General features: G+C 43.9%; 1 protein-coding gene across 1 annotated transcript in view; it reads left to right on the top strand.

The window, feature by feature from the left end:
• The window catches only part of MCU (mitochondrial calcium uniporter), a 103741-nt gene that overhangs the window by 37581 nt on the left and 49464 nt on the right, over window positions 1-16696 (top strand). The window contains 1 exon segment of the mRNA XM_035896677.1: window positions 5331-5458. Within this exon segment, the coding sequence (XP_035752570.1) occupies window positions 5331-5458 (128 nt within the window).

Genomic DNA, 16696 nt, shown 5'->3' with positions numbered 1-16696 from the left:
CTGTAGTAGTTTGGATAGGCCTTGATAAGAAATCTCTTCTAAACACCTCGATGCATTTATTAAAAAAAGGGAAAATCCCTCCTACTACAGCGTAACAATATTTTTATCGAAGCAGTTAAGTGTAGATTCAACTGAGCGTCACCGCACAATGAAGAGCGGGGTGCTTTGGGTCTTCAGCTTAGTCGTACTGCTTTTGGGAGATAAAAGCTGTGGTCACCATCTGCTTTTCATATCCTCAGATAAGGACAAATATTCTTCCTTTCAGAGTCTGCTAGATGTATTTTGAGCCATTACGCTTGATGTTAATGCTGGAATAAAACAGAAAAATAGCTTTGGGGGTCTACAAGGTCCCTTCCAGTCTGGGCTGCGCTGTGGTTCTTGCCCTACTGTGTCCTTGGTGGCTTGCCTGGCCTGACTGTAATCGGTGTATTGCAAAATTGTACAGAAGAGAATGTTGTGTTGGTTGTTGTGGCCCCAAATCCTCCCAGCAGCTTATATTTTTTCAGGCAGTTGGTAGAATTGGAAAACCAACAGAGTTTGAGACAAAGGAAAAATAAGCTTACCCTACTAAAAGGGACTGTTCAGCTGGTGTCGTAGCTTCTGAGATGTAGCCAGTTGGTGCCAAATAATTATATGCTCTCAGCTGGAAAGAAGCTGCTTCGTTCCCTCTAGCAGAATATAAAATTAATTTCCTGTGATTGTCTGCTCAGCCTTACTTGACTATCCTGTTTGGGAGTTTTTTTGAACTGTCAAAAGCTGGAAGTCAAGGCCAGCAATGAGCTCCTCCACTTTGTGAGCAACTTGAGTTGAGAATTTTCTGGCTAAGTAGTGGTGGCACTCTTCAATCCTGGGGCTCACCGGGCCAGGCTTGGCAAAAAGGGACTTATGCGAGTCTCTTGTGCCCTGGATTTCTGCCATGCATCTGCTCTTCCCCTACTAGACCTGAGCTCGACCTTGAGCTCTTAGCCCCATCCTTTGGTGCGAGACCAGCAGCCCCTCTCCATGCATGTGACAAACTCCAGTAGGTTATGGTGTCCCACGTGCAAGGAAGTTAAGTTTAAAAGGAATATATATGCTTCCTTTTGTGTGGTGGTGGGGTTTTTTTTTTGGTTGTTTTTTTTTTTTTTTTTTTCCTCCCCCCTTCTCCTCCCTTCTCTCTCTCCAGTGCTTGGCAAATGTTTGGCTGAGTTCAACTTTGCAGAAAGCACTGGCTTGGGTTGTAGGATTGAAATGTTACGCGCTGGAATTGTTGCTATTGGTATCTCCACTTCAGCGCACGTGTGATGGCTGTATCTGAAACAGGGATCAAAGTGCTTGTTTGTTTAAAACCTGCATTTGTATTCCTGGCAGAGGCAGCCTCTATTGAAGGGAGGCTGGTGTTGCAGGCAATTACTGATTGCAATGGCCCACTAGTTCTAAACTAACATAAACTCTGCCTCCCGCAGTGAAAGATCTTCGCAGTATTGCCAACTGCAAACCCTAACCCCACTGCAAGCCCTAACCCCACTCCAACAGAATGAGCCTTAAAATGGGAATATGGGGGCCTTAAGTCTCTTTTAATTCCCCCCACTCAGAAAAACGCAGCCCTTACCCCAAAACTGTAAAACTAAGACCACTGGTGTAAATGGATGGAGCTGCCAAAATAAATGCACTGCAGAAAAAGATCGAGGGAGATGGTAAGTGTTAGTGCTTTGGGCACCTTTAGGCGTAATGCATTAGGTAATTGGGAAGTCAACTACACTTTTAAGTAGGACCAAACAAGTACGAAGGTATTAATTGGGTATATTATTCCCCTCCCTGCCCCCCATGGCTGCGAGATGACTTTATGAGGACTCTAGCCTGGAAGGTATCTGAATATCATTAGGAGCTCTGACAGATCCAATCTCCTTGCTTTGGAGGGAGTTATTTCCCTTTCCTTTGTGGTAACGGAGAGAAGCAGAAGAGAAGATGGGCAGTGGGGAGACCTGAGGCTTGATAAAACAGCAGCGTGGATGTATTCAGTGTTGTCTTTAGGCGTTTGAGCTTGAAGTGATTTTTAAGTTGTTGTGTACTCTTTCTTCCCATGGTAGGCGGAGGGCTGCAACACTTGAAAATGAATGCAGTGTCTTTTCCGTAAAGCCTCCGAAACACTCGGATGATTAAGAAAACAAATATTAGAAGACCTACCAAAACCTACTCTTGCTTTCCCTTGGGACAAATTCGCCTTAACATAAGCTCCCAGTAAAGGGAATTCTTTTTTTTTTTCTGAGCTGATAATGATGGTTGCAAAGGTGCTTGCAAGTTTATAGCCCTCATTTCAAAATAGCAAGCTTTATGTGTGTATATATATATATACACACACGCACAGAGCATTCTGAATGGTAATTTGCCTGGCATTTGGGGTGCTTCTTGTGCCACGTGAATGTCTACTAGAAAAAAAAAAAAAGAGGAGGCAAGGAAAAACCTGTCTATTAAATGGTATCCGATCAGAGGAAATAATATTGTTAATGGTTCAGATATATCCAAAGGGTTTTAAAAATCCTATTTTCTCCTCTTTGCTGAGCAGAAGGCTTTTTCCTCTCCAAGAGAGCCTGCAGGACTGTCCGTCTGTAGCTGGGGCTTTCCCTTTCAGTAGTGTAGAGGTAACTGTTCTGTGCTTCTCTTGGCATGACTAATCGTGCAACATGAGCTTCTGTTTCCTGCAGGAAAACCCTCCTGAAGATGAGATTCAATTCAGTTCTGCAGCATCCTGTTCCTATTCTGTATAGCAAAGTGGGTTTCACGTTTTCTGGTCATCTAAGTACTTGTCTCTAATGAGCTGCTTGGTGAAAGGTAACTTTGAATTAATTTTGAGCAAGGATTAGACTGTGGTGTCAGAACAAGAATTTAAGCCTCTGGAATTTTCAGTGATACTAAGCCTGATGCCATTCTTCAATTAAGGCGCTCTGAACCAAAATGACCATAATTTCATTTAGCTTTCTTGCTTGTGTCTTCATGTGGAAAACCCTAGGATGATATCAGGCTTAATTTTTTTTTTTTTTTAACCAAAACTAACTCGTCAGGGGTTTCACTAGCTGGAATATACTTGCCCTGGGGTTGCGGAGCTAAATGCTGACTTACTCTGCAGTCTTGGATATTGAGGTTTTTATAGAGATACAGCATTGTCTATTAGAAGTGTAGTTGATGGCTGAGCTTTGAATCAAAAAGACATTGGCATATGACTTTTCTGGCTGTGGGGAGACTCTTTCCAGATGTTATGAATGGCCTGAAACGACATACATGCTTTAGGTAGTGCTCTAGAACATCTACTAATCGGTAAGCCCCACCTTAGCAAACCGCTGTCCTCCGGCCTTTGTGCAAGTTGCATCTTCCTGTCTTGGAGCAGTTTATCCCTTTGCATGTTAGCGTGCGAGGGAGGGAGACGCGGAGCTAATGAGGCTTTATGCTCGTGGAAGTTGAACGTCTAGTCTTCAGTGACTTGCAGCACTGCCTATCTTTTAAGAGACTTTATCGGGGGGGGGAAAAAAAAAGTCTAACTTGATCCACTCATTTCTGTTGTTGCTTAGGCTCTCGATGAAGCAGCAAACGGTTGCTGAGCCTGTCCCTTCCTGGCTAGGATGGACCCTCATGATTGTGGCCAAAGAGAGCAGGGGAACTGGTGTGATCGATGGCTGCTGAGAAGCGCTGTGCAGAGGCAAGGTGCCTGCAGGGCGATAAATAATATTTGGCCATGAATGGTATCACCCTGCTGTTTTCTTTCCTTTTCATTCTCACTTTCTGTGCTCCTTAGGTTAGAGTTATGTTAGTAATGTCTTCCACTTCATTTCCTCACAAGAAGATTCTCCTGGGCTGCTGTTTAAGTCCTTTGAAGTGTTTTGCTCCGTGCAAATTACGGTAGAAGTTGGTGATACATGTGTGTGCTCAGGTAGGAGGAAAGGAGCCAAAGCCAGTTTCATCTCATAGTAATAGTTATTTGCAAAATCTCATAGTGCTCTTTATGTGAGAATGCTTTGGCAAGTGGAAAGCGCTCATGTTGGTAACTCCATGCAGCAAAATGTACAGTTAGTTATCTTCAATATGCGTATTTCAATAACTCTCAAACCTCTTAGTCTGTTTACTTCACCATGATAGCAGGACCAGAAACCTCTCAATTGTCTGCGCTGTGCCAGCGTGCCTTAGTTTTAATAGCAATCTTTATTGTTTCTTTATAGCTGTGCCAAATAATGACTACGGCATTGAAGTAAATCCTGGTCTCTTTGGTCTCTATGCTGTGACAGGAGTTGTCTTTCCTATATTGAAAATGGGGATTAGTCATCTTCAAGGATTGAGACTGGTTTGTTTGGCTCTCGCATGATCTCTTCATAAGCAAAAACTTGCCAAGGAATAGTGCTCTCAGCAGGTCAATAAGTCAGATGAAGTTCAGAAACTTGCTAGCCAGATGCTATGATGAGTTCCTCTGAGGAACTGTCCATCCCTTGGGCATTGCTTTTCTGGAGAAGGGATGCAGTTCTGGGAAGAGGCTGCTGTGGGTGGCACGTGCTGTTCTGCCAGTCCCACCCATTGATGGCCTTGTCCCTCAGTGATGATTTTCCCTGACCTGTGTTCCTACGGCCTTTGTATTGGATATGATAATAGCGATGTCTTTCTCCTTCTCTCCTTCCAGGTCATCACTACTTCTCTGATGTGATGCCTTCTAGTTCTTGTTGGCAGTGGGACCTAGTCTAATCGCACTGAAATATCTTAATGTTGCTCTGCTTCCACCTGTCTAAACAGGATGGAAACACCTGCACAACCTGATGCCTGCTGGGTCATTTGATAGTGCGCCGTTATGTCATGTAATGAGCCCTTATATGGTAGGCTTGTTTAGAGAAACAGAGTTCCTGTCAACACTGAAGACTGGAGAAGCTTCTTGTTTCATGCCAGTTCTGAAATTAAATAAACAGTTCTCCTGAGGAAGGGTCGTAGGGAGAGAAACAAGGTCAATATTTCCAGTAGAATGCTGTAAGAGTCGTCATGAATTTCAGCATCTTAAAAGTTGGAGTCAATCATGCGGCACTAATCTAATTTGAAATGATGAAGGATCCTTGAGTGTTGCCTGAGATGAGCGTTGGCACTTTAATGCTGCTCTGTTATCAACAGTAAATATCTCTGATCTTTAAAGGAAGACTCATGAACTGAGGCTTTGAACTCTCCTGGAACTGCATCTTCCACTGGCTGCCTTGAAAGCTTTGGTGTAATACGTGACGTTGGGATATTTCTAGGAACATGCAGAAATAGCTGATTATATCTCATCTCTTTTTTTTTTTTTTTTTTTCTCTGTGCCAGAATTGAATGTTGAGGGGCATGTTAAGGCATTCGGTCAGAGGCATGTTGGCGGCAGCAGGCAGCCTCACATGGGTTCCTACCCAAGAGGTTTGCAGGGCAGCCTTTGGCGTGCTGGCTTGCTTTGGCGGAGCAACATTGGGCTCAGCATCATGGCGTGGGTGCAGGTTTGGCCCATCCGTGTTGAAACCTCTGTGTATTGGGAGTAGCCCTGACCCCCTACCTTTCTTCTCAGCTGTACCTCTATAGTCTCTTAAGGTTTTTATTTATGTTGCTGCTTGGCAAGTACCTTAACGCAGATACTTCTACTTAGCCTTTGGGTATTATACCTGTTGTGCTAGGCTAAATTCTTGTTCAGACTGTAACCGCTGTTTCCATCCTTCTGTTCCCCTGTACGGTTGCCCTCTTGATTAGAGAGCAAGCATGTATTGCTTTTTGGAGAAAGGGTTTATCTTTGCAAGAGAGAACACTTCTGTTTCCTTCCTCTCCGTCTAACTGTTGGCGTGTCTTGTGTTCGTGAGAGGTGGCAGCTTTTTCAAGTGCTGCTCTCCGTTGCTTTTATTGTTTATTCCTCCCCCCATATGGTAGTAGTCCCTAATTCAGACTTAAATGATTTCAAAGCTTGGAACATTGAGGTAAGTGGTGAGAAGTCAGACAGGATTTCCCAAAAAGTAGAGAACATTCTTATTCCTGTTTTGTGAGCAGCGGTGAGTAACTTCATTCTCTTCTCCTGAAGAGAGAAAGGAATTTTGTTCAGCTGGTAACACACACTTTTCTAAATTGAGTGTATATAACCCATACTTGGAGAAACTTCTTTATCTTTTAGTTTTGTAATCTAACAGGATTCTGAAGTCATTTTGCCCTTCCATGCACAGATTAAAAGGGTGGGAAAGGCTTTTTGCCTTCCTTGAGGTTTGCCCAGTCCTTCTGCTGTGAAGTTTTTTTTTCCCAGATGACTTATGATGAGCCGTACTTCAGAGTCGATAGCCGACTCTTTAGTCTCTAGACTTTGCTTCTGGTTGACACAGGAGACCTGCAATCCCTTGGAAGCTTGTTTGTCTTCCTGCAGGAAAAGCATGGGGATGCGAAGCAATATCGTCAAGGTCTTGTTTATTAATGAGTTATCGGTGGAAAGTCAGAGGTTCCGCAGAGGAATTGAATCGGTAAGCTTTTATGCATTTTAAAAATGACCATGCAGAACTCACTGGCATAGCAATGGGGAACTGTTTTTTCACCTGTGCATCCTTTGGTGCACATCTAGGGAATGTTTCTGTTTCATCTCTTAAACTGCTTTCTTGACGCTTTACTGGTTTTTGTGAATACTAGACTTTCTTGTGGCTTTTCTTATGCAATACTGTTTCATTATGCAATACATAATAAGTATTTTAGAGACTTTCTTGTGGCTTTTCTTATGCAATACTGTACATAATAAGTATTTTTACCTAAGCTTCACAATTTTGTAAATCTTGACTTAAAATCATCTAGCAAAAGATCCGAAGAGTTGTGTGCAAGGAATTTTGGTTGTTCAGAGAATGTAGCTGTAAGAAGTTCTGTCTTCTGATGAATAACGCACTGTGCTGGCAGGCGTTCCGGAGGCTCACTGGGCTCTGGGAGCGACGTTGGATTGTGCAAGTAGCAGTAGATAATGTTGCCTGGGCACTGCCCCCCATCTGTTGCTGCGTCAGCAGGCGTGAACAAAAATTAAGATATTGTGGCATTGCTGAATGTGCAGTGGCTAGTTTAGTGTGATGCTTTCTGAAATAAAGCATGTAACGTTCTAATCCTGTGAAAAATGCCCGCAGCTGTTGAAAACAAAAATTTCCCATTAAAAAATGAGGCAAAACACTAGGAACCAGAATGTTTCGCTCGGGTCAACAGATTGTCTACCGACTGGCTCCCTATTTGTATAAAAAAAATGGTGGTACAGGTTTGCGACAGACCACGAGGCTTTGATTACGCTGAATACGGTAATAATACATTGCACCCTGAAAACCATGAATTGTGATGTGGAATGCTGAGGAACAAATAACAGTACCCTGTGAGTTAATATTCTGTTAAAGGTCTGTTATAGCATTCAGCTGTGTGGCAAATTGAGACCTTAATGTATCTAGTTCCTTTGCAGGGCTCTGCACGCTATGAGAAAACGGACAAGCCGTAGAAATGCCTTCAGTGTATCAGTTATTTTGTCTCCTGCTTTCAGAGTTTGTTGTTAAGAAACCATTTGGCATCCTGGAGTGAAGAAGGTACAAAACCTTTCCAGCTTCAGGTACTGCATCCAAAACTTCAAATCCAGGTTAGCAGCTGTTTGCATCGCCCCCAAGCCACGGTTTTGATTGCCTTTGGCTCCTGAACTGATATGAGACTCTCCTGTGTTTCTCACAATTGGTTTGCTGTCCAGTTCTGATATCAGTTGCCTTTTCTGTAATGCATCTCGCTATTTCATCATCTCTACTGCTTTGAAGCAAGCGTACGCTGAATAATACTCCCGGGGACAAATCTAGATGTGATCTGTTACTCCTGAGAGGCAAGAAGAAAGCCTTTTTCTGTGTAGGGGAAGTAAAAAAAAATAAAAATCTAATTAGCTGGGATCTTGGAAACCTGAACTGTTTTGGAATAAATTTGTCACTCTTGAAACTGCAGGTCAGTTGAGGTACCAAGTCTGCCTGAAATGGAGATCTAAAAGTGCCGGAATCTGAGAGGAAAAAGGGAGATGACTTGTTTTTCATGGTGGTGCCCTAAAAGTCATGGGGTTTAGCAAATCTGATTTTTTTTGTCATATTATTTTTATTCAACACCTTGGTCTATATGCTACTACCCAGAACAGCTGAGGCTATAAAGAATCATTTAAAAGAAAAAGAGGACCTGGGGATTCTACCATGAAATTAGGAGGAAACAAATAACCTGAGCATTACTTAAAATAAAGCTTGAGTCCTGTTAAAAGAAGGCATCACTGGATTTTTAAATTTTAAGGGTATGAGATGGTGGTTAACCAAACAGAAAACTGCTTTCATAGAATCCTAGAATGTTTTGGGTTGGAAGGGACTCCTAGAGGTCACCCAGCCCAACCCCCCTGCAGGGAGCAGGGACACTGCTAACCAGATCAGGTTGCTCACAGCCCTGTCCAACCTGGTCTTGCCATGCCCTTCCTATGGTGTCCGTAACCGGACAAAAAACCCTGCGGTGCTGTTTCTCTCTCCTAAAGCTATTGCATGCAGCGTCGTGGAGGGAGTGTTTTAGCTGTGTGCCCATAAATGCTGCGAAGACGGGCTTCATGCATTATATTTTTGGCTCTGTGTGGCTTGAGGATACCTAGCAAGAAGTCTTTGGTCACTGAAATGGTGCTGCTGGAAGTCTGCCTGCTCTCCGTTTTGGCTGTTTCTCCTAGACGGCAGAGAGGGAAATGCTTCGTGTTTAACGTGTAGTTAATGAAGAAGAGTTTGTCAGTAAAAATAGATGCCTCACTGTACTGGTCTAGCCGTTTGCTTGCCTTGCCTATCGACACGCCGGGGCAAGATGCCTTTCCAGCCGATTTAGCAGCAAAGGGTGTTCATGTACCCTCCTGTGCTCGCCGTGCAGAGGGAAGCAATGGAAATGCTGCACGTTGGGTGCGTGCTTGAATTGGTGCAAGCGGCTCGGTGGAAATGTGGGGGTTTCAGCTTGCGCACCTGACGGCGTGCAAGACCCACGTGGCTTAGAACAGAGGTCGAGCTATTGATTTCACGTGTTAGAGCTGTTAAATACTGATGTTGACTAATATTTAGCTCATGAAAACATCCTGCAGTAATCCTCTGTCTCCCCTGAGGATGTGGGGTAGCAAGGCTAGCAGAGCAGCAGCTCTGGCTCCATGTGTAACAGGCTCATGAATCCTTCAGAGGCATATTGTCCCCCTTCCCCTGGAAAAATATCTTGCTTTCTCCTCCTACAGCCCAAATTTATAATTCTCTGCAGCTTTATTACTGGGCAAATATTTATTTTATGCATAGGTACGTAAAAGTGGACATAGTAAAACCAAAAATGCAATCAGTTCTGCTAACAGTGGAATTGATGTGCTCTGCTTACCAAAACATATGCTATCAATTTTTTTCTATGATGACTTGCATAGTAAGTTCTTTTTGCATGTCATTAATTATAAATGCTGATAGTCACGATGGTAAGGTAAAGTTAAGATTTACTGGGACGCAGTTCTGCAAAGCAGGATTTGCTGGAAGAGCTGTTTCTATAGTGTATCTGTAGTAGGTGGGATGCTTACCTAAGTGACCTGGGTTTGAATCTCTGTTCACAGAACTGTGTAGGCATTCTGCATTATTTATTGAAGAAAATGCGTAATCAGGCCTGTTTTTCTATTTCTGTCTTAAAGCAACACCACCACCACAGTAAGGGTAACCTTTCAGAGCTCCAAATACAAAATGAAATGTTGGTACTGTTTCCAAATATGCTCATTCTAAGTTTTGTTACATGCCGTTTGTTTCTCTAAACCCTAGGGTTCACAAATTGCATATGGAAATATTTCTGACTCTTAAAACATTAGTTTCCTACTTCGGCAGCTGCAGTAAAAATGATTAAAGCATGACACAACTCTCCTACTTAAAGACATACCGAGTGAGGACGGCGCTAATGCTGCTTGTCATCTGATTTGTAGATTCCTTAATTTACAGGCTTGACAGGAGCAGCTTACCTGAAGTGAGCTCCATCAAGTGTATTTAGAATAAATAAGCATGGTACGTATTTTGGAAGCTATATTGGAATTTGGCTATAGCTCGAAAGTGGGGGCTTTTCAGGACAGGGCTTTTTATCCTGTCTGGCCCAGAATACAATGGATCTGATAACCTGTCCTGGTTGCTGTGAGATGAGACGTAAAGACTTGCTTCTTTATAAGCTGCTTAGATAAAAGATAAAGCTGATGGGCTAATTGCTGCCTTTATGTTTTGCCATATGCTGCTACTCTGGAGCGTTCCTTGCTATCGGCACTTACTGTATAGAATTTTTAAAAATTCTCTTTAAAAGGCTGTCTCTGGAGAAGTATCGTCCTGCTCAGGAGGAGGTGGCTAGCTGGGACAAATAGCGTCATAGGAACCCTTGCAGAGGGAGAAAGGTGACTGTAATAAAAGATATAATAGAGTATGTTAAAATTAAAAATATCATTATTTGACTGGGCAGGCAGCTGCCCAGCATAGAAATTTGGCTTCTAGCGTCTTTGACCCTATAGGAGTTTGTCTTGGACCGTGGCTGGCTTTTCCGTGCTAGCAGCGTGCTTGAAGAGTGCTGGGTGAGTCATTCTGGAAACTGGGAATGCCTTCTGATGGGAACTTTTTCAGTGGTACTAGATAGTTTTCAGCTTGGCTTTCAGTATTCAGCTGAGCCACCAGGGAGCCGAAGAGTATCACGTGGAAAGGACTTGGATGGCTTTCTAAGCTTTAATGAAAAGAAAACGAAAATTGCTATTTTGCTGACACTGCCTCATAATATGAGACCATTAGGGTGATCAAATGGTCTAAGAAAGCGAGCTGGAGAAAGAACTATTGCTCACATAATGACAGGTCTTGCCTAGGAGAAAACCGTGCTATCTAATGTGGCTTGCAGTTTACTGTCCATAATGTATACATATACATGTTGCTGTGTACGTAAAAGTAGGGATCCTTGTATTCCATGGCCGATGTGAAGACGGGGAGAGTAGAGCAAGACAAAGGAATGACCTTTGCTTGGCCCAATGCAACATAACAGGACCTGGGTGAATAGCTATCATAGGCGTTATAAAAACGGGGAAATGAGTTCACAAAAGATAATTTTTAACCTGCCTGTGTCATCTTAAATTGAGACTGAAGGTACAAAAATGCTTGGAGCTGTTGATAATGCAGTCAAGCACTCTTCAAATTCATCAACTCAAAAACTGGCATCAACGTGTTATTTTTTTCCAACACCGAGTCAGTCCTTCAGCAAACAGGGAACAAATCTTTTTGGAGGAGAGTGTGACATCAGCTGTTTGCTTAACAAAATAGTCCTGGCCTAAGATTTTGCTTCCCAAGTGTTTATGAGAACAACTTACTGCCATAAATGAATTTCCACTGTCCTTTCAGAGGTTTTTGTATGTAAGCAGTGGAAATAAGATAGTGGCTAGATTCTTGGTGGCAGGTTCAACTGCACAAATAGACATTACCTCCCCCCAAAATTAATATCCAAGTAAGATGAGCAATCTAAAATCCCTTGGCTTTAGGGCATGGTCATGCAATGTGTGTGTGTTCTCATTTTCCGTCTATTTTAATAAGTGTTGAGAAGACTTGGTGTTTTCCAGGGTTGAAGTGCATCTCCACCAAAGTCAAGACCATCTTCTTAAGCTTTCCAGAGGTCACTTGGCACTGAACAGTTTTCCTCTTGGTCAGACAGCCTCAGAAAAAGGGATAGCTTTCTCTTAAAGGGAGGAAAAGACATGGTAGCCACGGAGCACTGGGACTCCACTGAGCTGCTGATGGCCCAGGGTATAACTGCCTAATTGGTGGGTATTACACAGGATCACAGAATGGCAAGGGTTGGAAGAGACCTTGGGAGATCACCCAGTGCCACCCCCCTGCTCAAGCAGGCTCACCCAGAGCAGGGGGCACAGGACATCATCCAGGCTGGGGTTGAATATCTCCAGGGAAGGAGACTCCACAGCCCCCCTGGGCAGCCTGGGACAGGGCTCCATCACCCTCAAAGTCAAGAAGTTCTTCCTCATGTTCAGCTGGAACCTATTCTGCTTCAGTTTGTGCCCATTGCCCCTTGTCCTGCTGCTGGGCACCACTGAGAAGAGTCTGGCTCCATCCTCGTGACACCCACCCTTGAGATACTTGTAGGTGTTGATGAGGTCCCCTCTCAGTCCTCTCTTCTCCAGGCTAAACAAGCCCAGCTCCCTCAGACGTTCATCATAGGGGTGATGCTCAGTGGTAATGAGGAAGAAGTAGATGGTGTGGGAATCGTTGGCTTTAGTATTTTCTTTGTGCTAGTACAAGAACTGAAAACTATTGCTTTACCATCTGATCTGAAAGTTAACGCTCCTGTATGAATCGGAAAAAATTGCCTTAAAACCTAGGTCTTTGCAGAGGAACTAAAGATGTTGACTACACTGTAGCCAGCATAACGGGATCATTTCATATGCTGTGAAGTTGCCCTACATAAACTCATGAAAAGAAGATAATTTTGTTTTCTGAAAGTCATCCCTAGGGTATCACAAGATGGGACAATTAAGCTGAGGTGGTTTTAATGTGAACGTGCTATGTTAGCCAAGTATGCTACTAAAACTTGCCTACAAACCCACACCAAAATCATTCGGGGTATGTTCTTGTGTTTGCTGTTCTAAGTAGTTTGTTTTATAAGTATCTTAAAAGCTGTTGTTTTGGCACTGCTGTGTTTTGGGGGGGGGGGCTGATGTGAAGAGTACCAGGTCCCAGGGTGCCCCAAGGGGTTGCCAGTGCAGCGGTGGGAAGTGCCTTGGCACGGTCTGCAGTGACGCCGATGCAGCTTGCACAGAGCAAATGCTTAATGCGCTTTTGGAGCAGGTCTAATGGAAACCAGTTCTGGTGCATGTGCAAGTCATTCGGAGCACGTGAAGCGGATAGGGTGTCTCTTCCTAGAAGGATAAAGGCGGTATGGTACGGACAACTGTGGATGTACGCAGGAGGAAAGCTGCTGAACACTATTTTTTTTTTTTTTTTTTCCTTCCCTGGAGCTGATCCTTCAAATTTGGCTGAGATGAAAGACTACAGCTATAAAGCAGTATTTTTTCTCTTGAATATATTCTCTTTTTGCTGCATATCTGTTAAGCCATCTTTAAGCGAAAGCAAAATCTCACGTGGGGATGGTTACATTCTTAATGTGAGTCACTAGCATTCTGGAGCTGATCCTTCAAATTTGGCTGAGATGAGAGACTACAGCTATAAAGCAGTAATTTTTCTCTCTTGAGTATATTCTCTTTTTGCTGCCTATCTGTTAAGCCATCTTTAAGTGAAAGCAAAATCTCACGTGGGGATGGTTACATTCTTAATGCGAGTCACTAGCATTAAACTTAGCCCTTTCTATAGAGGGCTGGAAGTCTATAAGGTCACTTGTAAGGCATTGAGAATTATTTCATTTATAATGTCTAAGACAGCTAACTGCAGCTGGCATTAATTTGCGTGAAATGCCTCTGGTTTGACTTGCATGCTTGTTGGGGAGTCAAACTGAAGGAGCTTCCTGCAAGAGAGACTTAAGCTATGGATAGGCTCTCTGTAACGGCGAATGTAAAAACTCTTGTTCCAATCGGGTGTTATAGCAGTGTTGTCTAAGTTAACTTAGCTTACAACTTGGTTAACAAGAAGGTTTAATTGCCTGGAATACTTATGCGTGTGGAGATCTGTTGGGACAGATTTCTCTTGTAAATATTCCCAAAGAAATTTGTGCTTTTGTTCTTCTCTTTTAGCTGTATCGCAGAATGCTATGTTCTTTTTCACAGCTATTGATTGAAATATTTTGGTATCTTTGATACTCCGTTTAAAGCCATAGTAAAAAGATGCTAGAAATAATGCTTGAAAAAAAGCAGCTTGTTCCTTTTTTTTTTTTTTTCCTGATCTGCCTACCAAAGAAAATTTCACGTCCAAGCTATAGCTGACCTGGATTGGATTGAAAGAATAGTGGCAGCTTCAGGAGATAGTTCGTCACTACCTAAGGAGTTAGGAGAAGCCTGGCCGTGCTTAATCCTCCAAGATAGCCCATAGTCATCTCGTTCCTATCATCCCGATTACCTGACCTTTGACCAAATGGCTTTTTGGGGATTATTTTAAAGACAGAGAAAACTTTTGCCTTTTTGGGTTGGTGTTTTTTTTGTTTGTTTTGGTTTTTTTTTTGACTTCTGAATTTTGTTGGTATGGAGCTAAACAAACTTGCTGTGGTTGAGACGGCTGCACTGGCGCAGGAAGGTGACGAACCTGCTGCTGCGTGTGTGGAGTCCCGATCTCCATCTCCCTCTGCGCCCTGTAGTTTGGCATTAGAAAGCTGCCGATTTGCAATGGGGGAATGTTGGAGAAATTTCAATCTCCTCGAGAGTAGAAGAGGTATATAAACACTACAGGATGACCATGTGGCATTTAAATATACTCGCTCAGGTAAATGAAGCCCTGATGATGACTTGGAGTATTCTGGAAATCCATACCTGAATTCCCCCTGCCCTTTCCCATGAAGTGCACCCTCAGCAAGTTTGCAGATGACACCAAGCTGAGTGATGCAGTTGATATGCCAGAAGGATGGGATGTCATCCAAAGAGACCTGGACAGGCTGGAGAGGTGGGCCTGTGTGAACCTCTTGAGGTTCAACAAGGCCAAGTGCAAGGTCCTGCACCTGGGTGGGTGTAACACCCTGTATCAATACAGGCTGGGGGAAGAAAGGATGGAGAGCAGCCCTGCCGAGAGGGACTTGGGGGGGCGGGTGGATGAAAAGCTGGACATGAGCCGGCCATGGGTGCTGGCAGCCCAGAAGCCAACCCTGTCCTGGGCTGCATCAGGAGAAGCGTGGCCAGTGTCGAGGGAGGTGATTCTGCCCCTCTGCTCTGCTCTGGTGAGACCTCCCCTGGAGCCCTGCGTCCAGCTTTGGAGCCCTCAGCACGAGAAGGACGTGGACCTGTTGGAGCATGTCTACCCTCTCATCTTCTTTTAGAAAAAGATAGCTTTAATACTAGAAGTGATCATAGAATGATGCTGGTCGTCACTGGTCTGCACTTGGACATGGAGCCGTTGATTGCAGCTCATTGAATGCGACCATCAGGCCAATTCCTTATCCACCGGGTGGATGCTTTCATGTATCTTCTGCCCAACGTTGGGGAACTGAGGTTAGTTAAGCCTCACAACAGGGAGTGAGATAAATTTGGAGACTGCTGCTTGTCTGAAATACAGATGCCCTGATGAGATAATAAAACAGCGCAAGCTTCTGGTACAGCAAAGCTAGGAAATAGTGTGGTATAAAAATAGTCATAGGAGATGGGAACAAAGAGGAAAAAGAAAGATGGGAACAAAAAGAGGCTTTCTGCCTGCTCATCAGAGTTTGGAGCTGAGCAAAAAAAAAACAAAAAAAAAACCCTGAAGCACTTTCAAAATCCTGCAAGATCTCTAGAAAATATGTTGGCTGGGTGGTTTGGGTTTTTTTTTTTCCGCCCTTTGGCATGTTTGAAATCTTTCTGCAGTGGCATTATCGGTTCAGCTCTACTCTGTAAGGGAAAATGCTTTTCTCCGGATACTGGTGGAGTACGCCGATCCCATCTCAGTTTGCCTGTGGGGAAGGAGCAGCATAGCCCTGAGGTATGTTACCTAGCGCGCGAGAGTCCCTGCTCAGGTAGGGCGGGTGTCGTGGGGGTCCCTATAGCATCTTCTCCATTATACTTCTGTCTGTACATCATTCCCGAAAACCTGTAACTATAGGATAAAAAGCCCTTCAAAACAGTGGTGTGTGATTGTCAGCTCCAGCGGTGATTATAGCAAGAGCGGCACAGACCTGGAGCAATGAACGTGGTTTTTCCTCTCCCTGAGACTGGGTGGAAAATCCAGAGTTTTCTGCCTGGTGGTGGACTGCAGAAACACCTCTGGGGGCGGAAGCAAAGTGCTTGAGAGTCGGCTCTGTTAACTTAATAAACAGGATCGTGCCGCAGGTTCTGTGGCTGTGTTTGCCAAGCAAAAGGATGGCGATGGTGGAGGATGTTCAGTACTGGCATAGATGTTCTAAATGCATACCAAAATTAGTCGGCGGAGGGGCAAGTGAGTCTTTAAATCTATTTCTGCTTCATAAATGGTCTTGGAGAAACGAGGAAGAAAATACTTTATTAGATGTCACAAGAGTCTGTAGCTTGTATTTCCCATTTTCGCCCGTCTGCAAACTGAAACGCCGTGTCGGGAGGCTCGGGTTCCTTGCTATAACATTCCTCAACAAGGAGGAGAGGGGCTGTGTTTTCATTCATAGGCTGCGTAGGACTGAATGTTTTGAGAGCAGCCTCAATAAAACTTTTGCATCGCTGGTTGCTATGAGCTTGTGAACATGAGTTTATTTTTGTCTGCACTTACAAGCCCCACCACCTCCATAAACTAAAAACACGGCTTGCTGCTATCAAAATGGGAGTGAAATTGTGAACGCGAGGCTAGCAGCAGAGCTATCGGTGGCCTCTACGTGCTTTGAGGCTCGGCGGCGGCGCTCTCGTGGATGTGCAAGAGCGGTGAAAACAGCTTGCAAGCAAGGCTGCAGAGCGAGGGAGATGTAACGTATAGCATCGCTCGGAGACGTTTGGTGTCTGTCCGCAGCCTTCAGGCTGAAATACGTGAGTTTTTCCCTGTGCTTGCATGATATTAATATCGCTCCGACATAAATGTTTTGTTGCAAGCGTGCTCCCCTAGCTGTGTAATAGCCTGCA

This window comes from Egretta garzetta, unplaced genomic scaffold, assembly GCF_000687185.1.
Source record: "Egretta garzetta isolate BGI_Z169 unplaced genomic scaffold, ASM68718v1 scaffold536, whole genome shotgun sequence".
NCBI classification, from domain to species: domain Eukaryota; kingdom Metazoa; phylum Chordata; class Aves; order Pelecaniformes; family Ardeidae; genus Egretta; species Egretta garzetta.
The sequence above is the reverse complement of the archived record's forward strand: the minus strand, read 5'-3'. Positions and strand labels throughout refer to the sequence as shown.